This window comes from Takifugu rubripes, chromosome 10, assembly GCF_901000725.2.
Source record: "Takifugu rubripes chromosome 10, fTakRub1.2, whole genome shotgun sequence".
NCBI lineage: Eukaryota > Metazoa > Chordata > Actinopteri > Tetraodontiformes > Tetraodontidae > Takifugu > Takifugu rubripes.
Genome location: NC_042294.1, coordinates 11,631,344 through 11,648,471, shown reverse-complemented (window position 1 = coordinate 11,648,471; position 17,128 = coordinate 11,631,344). Strand labels below are relative to the sequence as shown.

At 51.0% G+C, this 17,128-nt stretch overlaps 2 protein-coding genes and 1 long non-coding RNA gene across 7 annotated transcripts; 1 reads left to right on the top strand and 2 right to left on the bottom strand.

Annotated features, from left to right (window-relative positions):
• Window positions 1-799: 799 nt before the first annotated feature.
• Window positions 800-6,040, bottom strand: nrn1a (neuritin 1a). The gene is made up of 3 exons (XM_003977949.3): window positions 5,799-6,040; window positions 3,191-3,335; window positions 800-2,570 (listed from the first exon to the last, which is right to left on the bottom strand). Exons 1-3 carry the CDS (start codon window positions 5,851-5,853, stop codon window positions 2,342-2,344), a joined length of 429 nt encoding a protein of 142 aa, XP_003977998.2. The 5' UTR covers window positions 5,854-6,040; the 3' UTR covers window positions 800-2,341.
• Window positions 6,041-10,277: 4,237 nt separating this feature from the next.
• LOC101061086 (coagulation factor XIII A chain-like) lies at window positions 10,278-15,759 on the top strand. Its single transcript, XM_029842732.1, is given in 19 exon segments — window positions 10,278-10,424; window positions 10,565-10,629; window positions 10,824-10,902; window positions 11,022-11,195; window positions 11,268-11,469; window positions 11,471-11,511; window positions 11,590-11,708; window positions 11,790-11,897; window positions 11,981-12,155; window positions 12,321-12,459; window positions 12,655-12,758; window positions 12,832-12,920; window positions 13,022-13,175; window positions 13,304-13,413; window positions 13,492-13,657; window positions 13,768-13,922; window positions 14,177-14,313; window positions 15,387-15,489; window positions 15,598-15,759. Coding segments are annotated over 18 exon segments (2,139 nt in total). The 5' UTR covers window positions 10,278-10,424; window positions 10,565-10,581; the 3' UTR covers window positions 15,634-15,759.
• Window positions 11,787-17,028, bottom strand: LOC115251221 (uncharacterized). Of its 5 annotated transcripts, none has more exons than XR_003889790.1 (8): window positions 16,810-17,028; window positions 16,496-16,611; window positions 13,787-13,916; window positions 13,498-13,614; window positions 13,140-13,297; window positions 12,698-13,038; window positions 12,291-12,471; window positions 11,787-12,153 (listed from the first exon to the last, which is right to left on the bottom strand). It is a non-coding gene; the product is annotated as an uncharacterized lncRNA (long non-coding RNA). The 5 variants fall into 5 exon arrangements; XR_003889791.1 differs by having other exon boundaries at window positions 16,496-16,600; XR_003889792.1 differs by lacking the exon at window positions 13,140-13,297.
• Window positions 17,029-17,128: the final 100 nt, after the last annotated feature.

Sequence of the window (17,128 nt, the reverse complement as noted above, 5' to 3'; positions counted from 1 at the left end):
AGCAGACTCTTCATCAGCAGACTCTTCATCATCAGACTCTTCATCAGCAGACTCTTCATCATCAGACTCTTCATCAGCAGCTCTGATCTTCAGGCTTTTCCTGACCTCACTGGGATTAGACTGCTGTCATCCAGGAAGCCTCCTGGCAGGGTAGAGGAGGATCTTCCTCAGCCTCCTCCTCCTCAGCAGCCTCCTCTTCCTCCTCCTCCTCTTCAGCCTCCTCCTCCTCCCCCTCTTCCTCCTCCTCAGCCTCCTCTTCCTCTTCTTCCTCCTCCTCCTCCCCCTCCTCTTCCTCTTCCTCCTCCTCAGCCTCCTCTTCCTCCTCTTCTTCCTCCTCCTCCTCTTCAGCCTCCTCTTCCTCCTCCTCCTCTTCTTCCTCCTCCTCCTCTTCCTCCTCCTCCTCCTCCTCCTCCGGCCTGCTTTACTCCCTCAGATTATCCATCTCAGCTCCATCTGGAGCTTTGTCTCGGGGATGAACTGGGCTGAACTTCTCCCCGGGGATGTGGCGGCGCGCTAACGGCGCTTCTGAGGAGCTTCATTAAACTTTCATCACACGGAACACCACGGACACGTGGCGTCACCATGGTAACGACACGACCACGGAAATAAGCAGATGAGGAGATTCTGACAGTTGAGTCGTCAGTTCGAGCCGCTGAACTGGAGCGTTTCCACGTCTTTGACCACTGAGCATGATGGGAAATGTAGTCATTTACCCTTAACGTCTCGTTTAATGAGCGTAAATAAAAATCAACAATATTTGAATGTGTGAGTGTAAGAATGTTTAAAAAACCACACACAGTTGATTCATTCTCACTTTAATCATCTTTGATTTTTTTCTATTTCAGTTGGTCAATAATCATTAAAGTATCAATTCTGATAAAACCTCTGGATAAACTAATAGAGCTCTTTTCATTTAGATATTTCTCTTTTTTAGTCCCGTCAGATGTAGTTTCTCTCTTCAAATAAAGTCTAAATAACTAGCTATTTATTTTTTTAACGTAACACCCCATAAGCAACATGTAGACGAACCAACAAACAAAACGACGTCTTGTGTCAAAAGGCCGTAAAAACCTCTGAGTGGATGTTATGTTGATGTTTGTGATGCTACTGTAGCATGGCTAAAGCCGTCTGGTGTAGCATGTGCTAGCCTCCGGTCTCGTCCGTGTTTTAGCTACACCGGTTTGTCGTCTGTCGTATTGCTGTCGGTTTATTTCTCTTTTGCACACTTTCCCTCGCTCGCGGCTCTACTGAGAAAATTATGAGCTAATTATGCTAAGGCTAACACCTTTACCATGCTAAAGTGTCGCTTTTAGTGTTCCGAAGAAATGACGATGTTTTAACAAGATGTTCTTAAGATTATTACTGTCTCCTACATTTGTGTTGTATAATTATTGCGAATTGTTCTAAATTATTATAATTTATGATAAATTCTAAATTATACGTTTTTGGTTAACTTTAAGTAGCTTGTGTTCATCGAGCTGAACATCTCTGGACTGCTGCTGTAGCATTTGTCAGGTTAGCAACAGCGGAAGTGAGCCTGAAGGACAGGCTAATGCTAATGCTAATACTCTGCTCTGTTGGAACAAGTCTGATGTGTGTTATCGATCCTTCCTGCAGCGACGCCACTCATGCTGGCTAACGTCTGTTTTCAATGGAAAAAAGACAACAACAACAAAAAAAGGCAACAAACACTGGACCACCGTTCAGCACGTTCTTGGCGGGTTAGTCAAAGGCTACAGTCACACCGGTGACCGCCAGCAGAACTCCTTCATGTGACATGGTAACTAGCAGGTTAGCGAGCTGGCGGGTTAGCAAAGGAAATGAGGATGACAAAGTTGTGCCATGCTGGAGGGTAACACGTCGGTATTGCAGTTTCACACCGTGGACGTTGACGCAGGTTTACCCGTTCAGGAAGACGTCATGCTGGAGCGACAGGAGTCCCATTGCTTGTGTCATGTGACCGTGGCTGCTAAGACACCAGTGCCCCGTCCATCACAGCAGGACAACAGGACGGTCTGTTGCCAGGACGGTCTGTTGCCTGACCAGTATGCACTGGAAGCTAATCTATTAGCTGCTGTGTTAGCATGGATCGTTGTGGTTCCATCTGTTTTGGAATACTTCATGTTGTTGCCCTAACGGTCGGTGTCTCCGGGGTAACGGTCGGTGTCTCCTGGGGTAACGGACGGTGTCTCCGGGGTAACGGTCGGTGTCTCCTGGGGTAACGGTCGGTGTCTCCTGGGGTAACGGTCGGTGTCTCCTGGGGTAACGGTGTCCTTGGTGGTCAAAGTCTGGGGTCGTTCTCAGTCTTTTCTCTGGTGGTGGCGTTTGGCGTCCTGCTGTGTTAAAAGGCCAGCCCAGTCAGTATGGTGGGCAGCACGCTGAGCACCAAGGCCACGCCCCTTCCGGCGGTCAGGCTGGGGGCGGCGTTCCCGTCCCTGCAGAGTTCAAACAGGCTTCCACGGATGTCCATTCTGCGGGACTCCTCCTTCAGCTTCTCCCACAGATCTGCGGCCCCTTCCTGACAGTCGGCCAGAGCTGTAGCGGCACAGGAGTGGAAGTTGTCCCAGTAACTGGAGGAGACACAGGGCAGCGTTACCGTAGCAACCGAGAGCCATCAGAGCAGATCTGTCAGTCACACAAGCTCCGCTCCTCTCCTCTCCTCTCCTCTCCTCTCCTCTCCTCTCCTCTCCTCTCCCCCCTTCCCCATCTGTTCACCCCTTAATCCCCCTCCTTCCAGTAAATGTGACCCCCCCCCCCCCACACACACACTAATCTAATCTCCCAATCTGCTGTTATTGATGTTGACCTCTTGACCCCAGACGCGTCCCTGAGCAATTAACAGCTCGTGTAAGGAAGCATATTAAAGAATCCTGCCTGTCACCAGCGTGATGGAGCTGTCACGGGAGTCCTGAATGTGTGTGTGTGCGTGTGTGTGTGTGTGTGTGCGTGTGTGTGAGTGAGTGTGTGTGCTTGCGTGTGTCTGAGTGTGTGTGAGTGTCTGAGTGTGCGTGTGTGTGTGTGTGTGAGTGCGTGCGTGCGTGTGTGTGTGTGTGCCATCTGTTACCAGCCTCCTGTTCCTCTCTGGTTAAATTCATGACGTTAAAGAAATACTCATTTTAATATCCAAGTATATCAAATTGTAACGAAATTGTTTTGTGTCACGTGATTCCAGGTGAGGGGGCGTTGCTACCTGCAGATGTGCAGCAGGTTCTTGCGCTGGTCCAGGTGTTCCTGGTACGACATCATGTCGTCCCCCAGCTGCAGCAGACAGTCGGAGAAGCCTTTGAAGACGGAGTCGCAGCGGGTGGCCCCGCCCACCGCCGTCAGCACCGACACTGGGGAGAGGGAGGAGTCACAGCCGGTCCCAAACCAGTACAGACTGGTTCCGTCAGTCTCAGGTACCGCGTGCCCGCTGCGCTCAATGGGCCGATGACGGCAGCTCACGTGATCAGAAGCTAACGAAGCTGTTGATAGCTGCTGTCAGCCGTGACGTCACAGCCGCAGGAGCCGCTCCCTGATTGGCTGACCGCTCTGTCAGGTAAGTGGGACGTCAGCCAATCAGAGCGACGGGGACTGAAATCACCACTCTCACGTGATAATTAGCAGCACTGCGACCAGACGGGGATTAATTAATTTGTGCAGCCAATAGGCCGCGACGTGTTTTACGTCATAATTAGATCTAATTAGGAACCGGAGATGGATGACAAAATAAAAACGGTGAAAATGGACGATTAGAAAAGCAAACGGAGCAAAACTGCTCATATTTCGGTTGAGAAAGGAACATTTAAACAGCAAAGAAAAACTCAAATCATGAATTTAAGCTTCTTTTTTTTTCCTTCGAATTCCTGCACGATTTGATGACGTGTTTGAAATCCGCGGGTCACGCACGGATCAGTAAAAACGGTGTTTTTCTGACAGCCCATAATAACCCGGGACATGGAGAATATCAAAGAAACTGCTGAGAAAGAAGAAAGCGTCCAAACACAAATAAGATCAGAGAAACCATCAATTTGTTTCCTTATTCATTGATCATTCGTTTGTATTTAACTTATCACTTATTAACATCATATTTATTAAATTGTTTATTTATAAATTCGTTTATTTTTCTTTGAGTTTTAAATCATTTCGTATTTTCTTTGTTTTATTTGTTCTTAATTTTAGGAAATTCTATCGTTTTTATTTTCATTATTTAAATCTTGATCATTAAAATTCAGATTTGAATCTTTCCCAGAATTTTCGATTTTTAGTCTCACAGTTTTTGAATCTGATGATTATTTTTAAATCGTAAATCTATAAATGTCGTGTTTATTTTGCCAAAATGTTTTGTTTTGAATTTTGATTTTCTCACATTTTTCAATTGTTTGTTTTCTAAATACTAATTTTTTGGTATCTGTTTAATTACACAATTAAACCATTATTATTATTATTATTACTATTACTATTACTATTACTATCATTATCTCCTTTTAAACTGCCTTTCTTCTTATTTTTATTTTCATTTTTTTAGTTGAAAGAAAATGATTAATTTATTTTCTATATATTTTTTCCTTTAGAATTTAGAAAAGTAAAAAAGTCTAAATTGATGAACTGAACCCTCCACTCTCTCTCTCTCTCTCTCTCTCTCTCTCACACACACACACACACACGCACGCACGCACACACACTCACCATGACATCATGCTGATGCTCTGCAGGCGGCGTCTTTGATCTTCATCTTTCACTTCTTCTCATCCGCATTTTATCATCTCAAAACGTCAGGATTAAAGACATTTTTCGGTGTTTTAAGCATGATTAAACGGGACGATACGCGCACGAGGACGGGACGAGCCCCGCACATGCAGTCAGGCGCGCTCACGCACGCCCAGTGCACGCCGTGATTCTAAAAGCAGCGTGTTTCCGCACGGACACCCCACCTCCTGTGTACACGAGGCCATTTTTGGCGCGTTGGGTGATTAAAAATGTTTTTTTTTTTTTAGATTAAAGATCTTTTGATGGTTCTCCTTCGTTGGTTTTTGCGGTTCTGATTCGCCTCCCGCGGTTTCTGAAAACGAATTCATTGATTGGATTCGATGTGAAACAATTCCCCAATAAATGACCTCGTTTTTGTTCGTGGTATTTTCAAGAACACGCACGCACGCACGCACGCAACTCGTTATGCAACAGCAGAGGCAGCAGAACCTCCGTGTTCCTTCACTGGTCGTTTGGATCCTCTCAGAATCGGAACCTCAATAATCACTAACAAAATTCGGGTTTCATCTGGATCAAATCAAACAAAAGAGCTTTGAAGTGAGGCGGGATGGGGGGGATTCCCGCACAGTCCCGCGCACTGCGGAGGTCCGCAGAACCGCCTCAGAGCTGGCGGGACAAGAATCCGGAAACCAGATTCCACAATCAAAAATCAAAAATCGCATCGATGAAACATCGAAAAGGTCCGAATTAAATCCGACAATTATAGACAGATTGCGGGACAACCGGGGGGGCATCCCCTGCGTGAGAGCGCGCGCACGAGGGCGCGCCAAAATGAGCTGAATCAACACAATATTAATAAAAAAATTAGAAGTAATCAGTTAAAACGTTAAACGTCTAATCTGTTGAGGCCTTAAAGTAAAAACATGAAACGATGGAAAAAGACAGAAATAAAAACGGGAAATGCTAAAAAAAAAACGTAGAAAAATGTCGACAAAGGACAAATAAGGACAGAAAAGCTTCCTATAAATTACACACGCTCGGCAAGCGCGCGCGTGTGTAATTTATTTATGCTTTATTTAATTAGCTTTTGTTAAACAGGTGAAACTCACCGATGTGCAGCGCGAGACAGAGCGCGAGGCATCTGCAGGACCAGGAAACTCCCATCCTGCGCGTGCTGTCTCACCAGGCACTGCGCGAGAGGCGCATTCCCCGCCAAAAACCACTGATCATAAAAGCCTAAAAAAAATCCGCCAAATTACTTTAATCCAACAATCTTCATCATCCTCTTCCTCTGACGGGGCTGCGCTCTGTCGCGAGCTGCACCACTTCCGGCCGCTTTTGAAGGAGAGAGGTAGAGAGAGAGATGAGGGAGGGAAGAAAGAAGGGGGTGGCACAGAGGGAGAGAGGAGAGAGGGAGGGAGAGAGAGGGAAGAGAGAGAGAGATGAGAGAGAGGGAGGGATGGGAGAGAGAGAGGGAGAGAGAGAGAGAGGTAGGGAGAGGGGGAGTAGAGGAAGAGAGAGAGAAGGAGAGAGAGAGGTGAGGGAGAGAGAGGGAGGGAGAGAGAGAGTGAGGGAGAGAGAGGGAGGGAGGAGAGAGAGGGAGAGAGAGAGGTAGGGAGAGGGGAGAGAGGAGGAAGAGAGCAGAGAAGGAGAGCGAGAGGAGGAGAGAGAGGAGGGGGAGAGAGAGAGAGTGAGGGAGAGAGAGGGGAGAGAGAGTGGTAGGGAAAGAGGGGAGAGAGGAGAGGTAGGGAGAGAGTGATGTGGGAGAAAGAGGCCTTTTAATTTCATATTTTTTGATTCTTACTTCCTGATAAATCAAATGATCGATCATGTGATCAGCTGATCGATCAGATGTCGACAATTGATTCTTGAACGCATCGCGTCACCAAAGTTGGTCCTTCAACGGTGGAAGAGAAGAAGAGTTCGGCTCTGGCCTCGCCACCTTCAGCTGCGTGAGGCTGCGGCGCCCCCTGCTGGTCGCCTCTGCTCGTTACAGCTCCCGTCTGTCCATCCGGCCCAGTTGGTCACGTGCTTCTATTTTACGCCGACATTAACGTGAGCAGACAGGAAGCTCTTGATTCCTGACCAGTCCCATCAAACGTTCACCAGTGAGACCATCTTGACCAGAACGTCACCGCTGCGGTGACCTTTGACCCTCTCCGTGGTTGGGTGGTTGTTTGGTGGCTTTGGTTGTGTTCCAAGTACTTGTGTTGCTTTAGGCTGTGATGGTGAAGCGTCTGTGGACCTCACACAGACATCAGGACGACCACTGACACCCTGCAGCTGGTGCGTAACCACGGCGAGAACGCTCGAAGAGCAAATGGAGCTGCTGGTTGACCCTCACGGAGCTGCTGGTTGACCCTCACGGAGCTGCTGGTTGACCCGGAGCTGCTGGTTGACCCTCAGGGAGCTGCTGGTTGACCCTCACGGAGCTGCTGGTTGACCATCACGGAGCTGCTGGTTGACCCTCAGGGAGCTGCTGGTTGATCCTCAGGGAGCTGCTGGTTGACCCTCACGGAGCTGCTGGTTGACCCTCAGGGAGCTGCTGGTTGACCCTCAGGGAGCTGCTGGTTGACCCTCACGGAGCTGCTGGTTGATCCTCAGGGAGCTGCTGGTTGACCTCACGAGCTGCTGTTGACCCTCAGGGAGCTGCTGGTTGACCCTCAGGGAGCTGCTGGTTGACCCTCAGGGAGCTGCTGGTTGACCCTCACGGAGCTGCTGGTTGATCCTCAGGGAGCTGCTGGTTGACCCTCACGGAGCTGCTGGTTGACCCTCAGGGAGCTGCTGGTTGACCCTCACGGAGCTTGCTGGTTGACGCCTCAGAGGGGAGCTGCTGGTTGAACCTCACGAGCTGCTGGTTGACCCTCAGGGAGCTGCTGGTTGACCCTCAGGGAGCTGCTGGTTGACCCTCACGGAGCTGCTGGTTGACCCTCACGGAGCTGCTGGTTGACCCTCAGGGAGCTGCTGGTTGACCATCACGGAGCTGCTGGTTGACCCTCACGGAGCTGCTGGTTGATCCTCAGGGAGCTGCTGGTTGACCCTCACGGAGCTGCTGGTTGACCCTCAGGGAGCTGCTGGTTGACCCTCACGGAGCTGCTGGTTGACCCTCAGGGAGCTGCTGGTTGACCCTCACGGAGCTGCTGGTTGACCCTCAGGGAGCTGCTGGTTGACCCTCAGGGAGCTGCTGGTTGACCCTCACGGAGCTGCTGGTTGACCCTCAGGGAGCTGCTGGTTGACCCTCACGGAGCTGCTGGTTGACCATCACGGAGCTGCTGGTTGACCCTCACGGAGCTGCTGGTTGACCCTCACGGAGCTGCTGGTTGACCCTCAGGGAGCTGCTGGTTGACCCTCAGGGAGCTGCTGGTTGACCCTCACGGAGCTGCTGGTTGACCATCACGGAGCTGCTGGTTGACCCTCAGGGAGCTGCTGGTTGACCCTCACGGAGCTGCTGGTTGACCATCACGGAGCTGCTGGTTGACCCTCAGGGAGCTGCTGGTTGACCCTCACGGAGCTGCTGGTTGACCATCACGGAGCTGCTGGTTGACCCTCAGGGAGCTGCTGGTTGACCTCACGGAGCTGCTGGTTGACCCTCAGGGAGCTGCTGGTTGACCCTCATGGGAGCTGCTGGTTGCCCCTCACGGAGCTGCTGGTTGACCATCACGGAGCTGCTGGTTGACCCTCAGGGAGCTGCTGGTTGACCCTCACGGAGCTGCTGGTTGACCATCACGGAGCTGCTGGTTGACCCTCAGGGAGCTGCTGGTTGACCCTCCCGTTCCCTGAGGTCACCATGATCTGGATGACCCAGGAGGGTCCTGACTGAACGGGGTCCATCATTGGCCTCCTCTCCACACTCACCTTCAGGTTCAGGGTCAAGGTCAGGGGTCAGGAGCCGCACCTGACTCCAGTGTGTTACAGTGTGTGTGTTTGTTCAGTGTGTGTTTTTCTGAGTGTGTGCACGTGTCTGTGTGTGTGTTTTGTCCCTTTGTCTCCATCTTCTCTGTTCGTGGTTCTGAGATTGGAAACTAATGCAGCAGCTTTGAGGAGCACACCATGACCTCCTGCCATGACCTCCTGCCACGACCTCCTGCCATGACCTCCTGCCATGACCTCCTTCCATGACTTCCTGCTTCCTCCTTCCATGACTTCCTGCTTCCTCCTTCCATGACTTCCTGCTTCCTCCTTCCATGACCTCCTGCCATGACCTCCTGCTTCCTCCTGGACACTCTGACCTGCTGCTCCTTCATCTGGAAGCACCGTCAGACCTCTGACCTCTGACCTCTGCCCTCAGGCACACGACCCTCCGGCCGCTTGCCATCAATATGAACTTTTTATTATGTTAAACTGTAAAAGTCACAAACAAGGAAGTGGGTGAAAAAGGTGCTGACTCATCAACACCCAGCAGGTCATTGTGACCTCACGGCAGGAACCCCCTGCAGGTTCAGAGGAAGTCCATGGACAACACACACCACACACACACACACACACCAACCACACACACACCACACCAAAACAGGGTTACTTGTCAGGAACAGGGGGTGTCACGACCTTTGACCCAAACCCACATCTCCAGTTTTTAACTCAGTTCACATTTATTTCAAAGAAAGAGTTTTAGGGTTCAAAAAAGCTACCGGCTGCTTTTACTCAGGGTGTTGTGTGTGTGTCTGTGTTCATGAGTGTGTGTGCGTGTGTTTGTGTGTTTGTGTGTGGTTCATGAGTGTGTGTGCGTATGTGTGTGTGTTCATGAGTGTGTGTGCGTATGTGTGTGTGTTTGTGTGTGTTCTGAGTGGTGGTGTGTGTGTGTGTGTTTGTGTGTTCATGAGTGTGTGTGTGTGTGCATATGTGTGTGTGTTTTTGCATGTGTATGCGTGTGTGTGTGTGTGTATGCGTGTGAGTGTGTGTGTATGTGTGTGTTTATGTGCATATATGTGTGTGTTTGTGTGTGTCCGTGTGTGTTTTTGTGTGTGTTTTTGTATGTGTGTCCATGAGTGTGTCTGTGACAGTGTGTGTGTGTTGTGCAATGTGAGTGTGTGTTTTTGCATGTGTTTGTGTGTGTGTGTATGCGTGTGAGTGTGTCTTTGTGTGTGTGTGCAAGTTTGTGTGTTCATGTGTGTGTGTTGTGTGTGCGTATGTGTGTGTGTTTTTGCATGTGTTTAAGTGTGTGTGTGAGTGTGTTTGTGCATGTGTTTGTGTGTGTGTATGCGTGTGAGTGTGTGTTTGTGTGTGTGTCTATGTGTGTATTTGTGTGTGTGCATGTGTGTTTTTATGTGTGTGTATTTGTGCCTGTCTGTGTGTGTGTGTTTGTGTGTCTGTGTGTGTGTGTGTGTGCACGTGTGTGTGCACGTGTGAGTGTGTTTGTGCATGTGTTTGTATGTATGTGTATGCGTGTGAGTGTGTCTTTGTGTGTGTGTGCACGTTTGTGTGTTCATGTGTGTGTGTGTGTGTGTGCGTATGTGTGTGTGTGTTTTTGCATGTGTTTGTGTGTGTGTGAGTGTGTTTGTGCATGTGTTTGTGTGTGTGTATGCGTGTGAGTGTGTCTATGTGTGTGTATTTGTGTGTGTGCATGTGTGTTTTTATGTGTGTGTGTATTTGTGCCTGTCTGTGTGTGTGTTTGTGTGTGTGTGTGTGTGTGTGTGTGCATGTGTGTGTAAAAAGAGGAAGTTCTTTGTGTATTTAAAGAGATGGTGAAGCTCATCTGAGACTCAACAAGCTCATCTGAACGTTTGGACACTTGAGTGGTAAGAAACTCTATTTTTCATGCACACACACACACACACACACACACACACACACACACACACACTCACACACACACACACACACACACAACACACACACACTAAATCAATGTAATCTTTTCCTTTATTTCTCTCATCAGTTCAGCATTTCTCCAAGATGAGTTATCAGCAAACCAGTCAGTCAACAGGACGCTACTGCAAACCAGTATGTGTGTGTGTGTGTGTGTGTGTGTGTGTGTGTGTCTGTGAGTGTGTGTGTGTGTCTGTGAGTGTGAGTGTGTGTGTGAGTGTGTGTCTGTGAGTGTGTGTGTGTGTCTGTGAGTGTGTAATGGCCTGGCCATTAAAAATGGTCTTTTTTAATTGAAATCTTATCAGTTATTGGTTTTAAATTAATTTCAGATTCCAAACTCCAACATTGATGAGGACGTCGATGACACGTCGGTATTTGGGCCGACGCCCAGAGGACAGCCCCCCTACGGTGAGACCCACCCTCACACACACACACACACACACACACACACACACACACACACACACACACACACACACACACACACCTGCTGTTCAGGCCTGGACAGATGTTGGCGTCCGCTCCAGATCTGTCGGTGGTGGACGTGGACATGTGCGCGTCCACCAACAAACCCAACCACCTGACCAGCAGCTACTACACCGACCTGCTGGTGGTGCGGCGCGGCCAGCAGTGGGTCATGAGGGTCACCTTCAGCCGGCCGCTCAACCGGGACGACAACATCCAGGTGGAGTTCCTGATCGGTGAGTCCTGAACCCGCTCCGTCCGACCTCTGACCCGGACCAGCTCGCTGTAACGCCCCGAACCCCCTTCAGGCAGAGACCCCTCGTCCTCCAAAGGGTCCATGGTGACCGTGACCTTCTCGAATTACGACAAGTGGTTCGGGGAGATCCTGGAGCAGCACGACACCGTGGTGACAGTGGGCATCACGCCGTCGGCCGACGCCATCGTGGGGAAGTATCGGACCTATGTGAAGGTCGTCACCCGGCCACTCCACGGTCCGGAGCGAGAAGAACCCCAGCACTGACCTGTACCTGCTGTTTAACGCCTGGTGTCCAGGTGCACACCGCCCCCTGCTGGAGGAGCTTCCGCCTTTACCTGGGAAATTCCCTCACTCGCACGTTTGTCTCTACGCAGATGACGTGGTCTTTTTGCCAAACGACGCAGAGCGAGGCGAGTACGTCTTGAACGACAACGGCCTGATCTACATGGGCGCCGCGGACAATGTGTCACAGCGTGCCTGGATGTATGGACAGGTACACACACACACACACACACACACACACACACACCTACACCAACAGGTGAATGAACTTGAAAGAGCATTCTGGCTGTAGTTTGAACAAGGTATTTTGGACGCCTGCATTTACATCATGGATTCAGCCAAGATGCCGATCTGGGACAGAAACAAGGTCCTCAAAGTGATCCGGGTCGGATCAGCCATGGTGAGAAGCCAGCGAGCCCAGGATGACAAAGCAAACTGCGAGGCTAGCGAAGCTAACAGTGCCGGGCCTTGCTCTTGCCTCAGGTCAACGCTCAGGACGATAACGGCGTGCTGGTTGGGAACTGGAGCGACGACTACTCCATGGGCACGGCCCCAACGGCCTGGACAGGAAGTGTGAAGATCCTGCTGCAGTACTTCAGCACCGGCGTGCCCGTGTGCTTCGCCCAGTGCTGGGTGTTCGCCGGCGTCTTCAACACCTGTACGGCCGTAAAAAAAAAAAAAAAAAAAAACACCCTGAGAATCAGGCGCAACCGCCCAAAGATCAAAGGAACCGCCCGACTGGAGCGATTCCCATTATCGATCTTTTTAGCCCAACGTAGAAGATGTGACTGACAGCTGATTCGGTTGTCGCGTGTCTCTGCAGTCCTGCGGTGCCTCGGCATCCCAGCGAGGGTCATAACCAACTTCAACTCGGCTCACGACAACACTGGGAACCTGAAGACGGACCTGATCTTCAAGCCCGATGGAACGCCAGACAGAGCGGAGACCAGGGATTCCATCTGGTTCGTAGGCACCTGTAGCGTTAGCATTAGCACACAGTTAGCTGGGTTAGGCTGATCTTCCGAGCTCTGGACTCTAACGACTGCTTCTCTACAAATGCCGTTAACTATGAAGCTGCTTCTACACGTCTGTTCCAGAGCACCTGGAACCGCTGAGGTGCGTTTACTCCGCATTGTTATTCCCGTTTGTTCTGTCAGGAACTACCACTGCTGGAACGAAGTCTTCATGAACCGTACTGACCTGGGGAAGGGTTTTGAAGGGTGGCAGGTGGTGGACTCCACACCTCAGGAGACCAGCGACGGTAGGCTGCCGCCCGCTGCCCTGGATTAGGATTACCACCGGTGGAGATGTTAAACACGGCGACTTCTTCGCAGGGTATTTCCGCTGTGGCCCCGCCTCCATCGCGGCCATCAAGAGCGGCAGTGTCTCCCACCCTTTCGACACCGGATTTGTGTTTGCCGAGGTCAGTTTAAACTTCCAGACTTCTGCGTCCTTTGTCTCTCTGGTCACGTTGGAACAATCGGAGCTTCTGCTCGACCGCCAAAAGGTTCGTTTTTCCCGCAGGTGAACAGCGACCTGGTCTACCACAAGAAGGACAAATATGGAAATTTGACTCCGTACTCCGTGGACACCACCTACATTGGGAAGTGCATCTACACAAAGTCTGTTGGCGGCACTCAACCTGTGGACATCACTCTGAACTACAAAAACCCCGAAGGTGACGCAGAAGCTCTGCCTCCTGCTCCCACAATGCAGCGACACCTGCGTCCTCCGGGACCTGATGCGGTCCGCTTCATGGAACACGTGTCACCGTCGCCCCCTGGCGGCCATGTGTTTTACCTGCAGGGAGCCCAGAAGACATAAGAGCCATGGAGCGAGCGGAGTCCTACGGAATCCAGAGGGACCATTCGGAACTTTCTGAGCAGCCCGTGAACGTGGTCATCCACAGCAATGAGGTCAACCCCCCCACCTGAGCTTCCCCTGGGCTCTGACTGCCATTCACAACAGTAAACCCAGCTCCTCCCCTTTTGCAGGTTTACCTTGGTTATGACATCGAGCTGGACATCGAGTTCCATAACCCGGGCGGTCTAGAGAAGATGGTGAACGCCCTCCTGTCTGGATCGGTGGTTTACTACACCGGCATCATCTCCAACGACCTCAAGGAGATCAAGTTTACAGCCACCGTAGCAGGAAACAGCAGTGAGCAGCAGAACCTCTCTCTCTCTCTCTCTCACACACACACACACACACACACACACACGCACACACACACACGCACGCACGTATCTGAGCGCATGTGTGTGTGACAGAGGAGCACGTGAGGCTCACGGTGATGGCTGATGACTACATGCCCTTCCTGGGGTCTCAGCTCAGCCTGCGCTTCATTCTGAGCATCGAGAGCGAGGACCAATCCATGTCCACCATGAAGGTGGTCAACCTGAAGACCAAAGACCTCAACCTGAGGGTAACACACACACACACACACACACACACACACACACACACACACACACACACACACACACACACACACCACTCGCACAACACAATGGACAAGGGTGTTTGTCAATTTTGATTATTTTTCGTCCATCTTCATCTCAAAGCTTTGCAGCCAAAGTCATGGATGTAATCAGATTACACGTGTGTGTGTGTGTGTGTGTGTGTGTGTGTGTGTGTGTGTGTGTGTGTGTGTGTGTGTGTGTGTGTGTGTGTGTACAGCTCAGTGGTGATGCTGTGATCCACCGTGGCATGTTTGTGACCCTAAGCTTCACCAACCCGTACCCCTTCCCTCTCCACAACATCTTCCTGTTCATGGAAGGTTCAGGGGTCATCGACATCAAGTCGTTCTTCTATCGGTATGCTGCCTTCACCCCTTCACCCTTCATCCCTTCACCCTTCACCCTTCATCCCTTCATCCTCATCCCTCACCCCTTCACCCCTTCACCCTTCACCCTTCATCCCTTCACCCTCCACCCCTTCACCCCTTCATCCCTTCACCCTTCACCCCTTCACCCTTCATCCCTCACCCTTTCATCCCTCACCCCTTCATCCCCTCATCCCTCACCCCTTCACCCCTTCACCCTTCACCCTTCATCCCCTTCACCCTCCACCCCTTCACCCCTTCATCCCCTTCACCCTTCACCCCTTCACCCTTCATCCCTCACCCTTTCATCCCTCACCCCTTCATCCCTCATCCCTCACCCTTCACCCCTTCACCCTTCACCCTTCATCCCTCATCCCTTCACCCTTCACCCTTTCACCCTTCATCCCTCATCCCTTCACCCTTCACCCCTTCACCCTTCACCCTTCACCCCTTCACCCTTCATCCCTCATCCCTTCACCCTTCACCCCTTCACCCCTTCACCCTTCACCCCTTCACCCTTCACCCTTCACCCTTCACCCTTCATCCCTCATCCCTTCACCCCTTCACCCTTCATCCCTCATCCCTTCACCCTCATCCCTCATCCCTTCACCCCTTCACCCTTCACCCTTCACCCTTCACCCCTTCATCCCTCATCCCTTCACCCTTCACCCCTTCACCCTTCACCCTTCACCCTTCACCCCTTCACCTTCATCCCTCATCCCTTCACCCTTCACCCTTCACCCCTTCACCCCTTCACCCTTCATCCCTTCACCCCTTCACCTTCATCCCTTCACCCCTTCACCCTTCACCCTTCATCCCTCACCCCTTCACCCTTCATCCCTTCACCCTTCACCCTTCATCCCTTCACCCCTTCACCCTTCACCCTTCATCCCTTCACCCCTCATCCCTCATCCCTTCATCCTTCCTCCATCAGTTCAGACAGATGCACATGACTAAAGCAACCAAGTATTTTACATTTATTTATCTGTAACTAAGACAAAGTAAATTGTGTGTGTGTGTGTGTGTGTGTGTGTGTGTGTGTGTGTGTGTGTGTGTGTGTGTCAGCACCATAGACGTTGGTGCCACTGTCTCCTGGAAGGAGCACTTCCAGCCTCGCCTGGCGGGACTTCGTGGGATTGTGGCGGTCATGTACAGCAGCAACCTCTATGTAACTTCCTGTTTGTTCCTCAGTGATCTGAGCTGTGTGTGTGTGTGTGTGTGTGTGTGTGTGTGTGTGTGTGAAACACGTCTGACCAACTTGTGTGTGATGTCACAGATGCACGGCTACATCGTCCTGAACGTCAGGGACTGAGGGGACCAGAGCTCCAACTCACCTCCCACCTTCCGCCGATCGCACTGCTTCAGTTACTCATTTTCTTACTTCTACAAGTTCAGGCATTTTCTTCACCAATCAATGAATCAATGAATCAATGAATCAATCTGATCTGATCTGAAGACAGTTTATCAGGGTTATTTTGGACGATTGGACAAAGAAACAAAACAGCTTCCTGTTCAAAAGTTTCAAATTCTCTCTTTTCCAAATACTGTGATGAATAATGATTTATACTCTTACTATTAATTGATTAATGAATGATTATTGATTGATCAGTAGGTTGACCAGAAATCAGCCTTCACCCTTCACCCCTCCATCCCTTCACCCCTCCATCCCTCCATCCCTTCATCCCTTCACCCCTCCATCCCTTCACCCCTCCATCCCTTCATCCCTCCATCCCTTCATCCCTTCACCCCTCCATCCCTTCATCCCTCCACCCCTTCATCCCTTCACCCCTCCATCCCTTCACCCCTCCATCCCTTCACCCCTTCACCCTTCACCCTTCATCCCTTCACCCCCTCCATCCCTTCACCCCTCCATCCTTCACCCCTCATCCCTTCACCCTCTTCACCCTTCACCCCTTCATCCCTTCACCCCTCATCCCTTCACCTCTTCACCCCTTCACCCCTTCATCCCTTCACCCCTTCACCCCTCATCCCTTCATCTCGATATCAAGCCTAATCAGCTGACATTTATTCTGAATTTTCACCAATTAAAGCATATTCAAAAGCAGCGATGGCGTCACGGCTTATTACTTTTAAACTAATGAAGGAACAACAAAACATCTTCATATTTTATCCCTCAACAACAACAACAAACAAAACACTACGTCATCAGTCACCTGATGAATCGTGGCCGCCAGCGTCTTAACTTCAGCGGCTGTTACACACAATGGCCGCCAGGTGGCGACGTGGATCCTTTTCCACAGCAGATCTGGGATCAGATTCTATAAAAAAACTAAAGAGTGTTTAACATTCAGATCAGTCGGTGCTCTCCTGGAAGAGCTTCTGGAGGGTTGGTGCCCCCATGGGTCCCTCCACCCATACAGCACCACCCTGCCATCATTTATCATCCAGGACGTGTCTGTCCAGATCACACACACACACACACACACACACACACACACACACACACACTCATGTCGTCCACCTGTACCAGCGTCAGCAGCGTCCGAAGGGTCCGTCACAGCCGTCAGAACCCTGGAGACCAGCTCCTCTCCTGGTGGTGGGTCGGTGCTTCCTCCTGCTTCCTGTCAGGCCCACAGCTGCACCGACCGTGGTGATGCTGCCTGCTGACGGGCTCAGGCTGCAGCAGCAACAACTGTTACCTACAAATCACCCCCCCCCGACACACACACACACACACACACACACACACACACTCCACAAGTGAAGAGGAAGATGGCCGAGGTGTCCGTGCAGCATGTGCTCGTCACCCCCAACAGGTGCTGCTCCACGCGGCAGCGGGGGGGGGG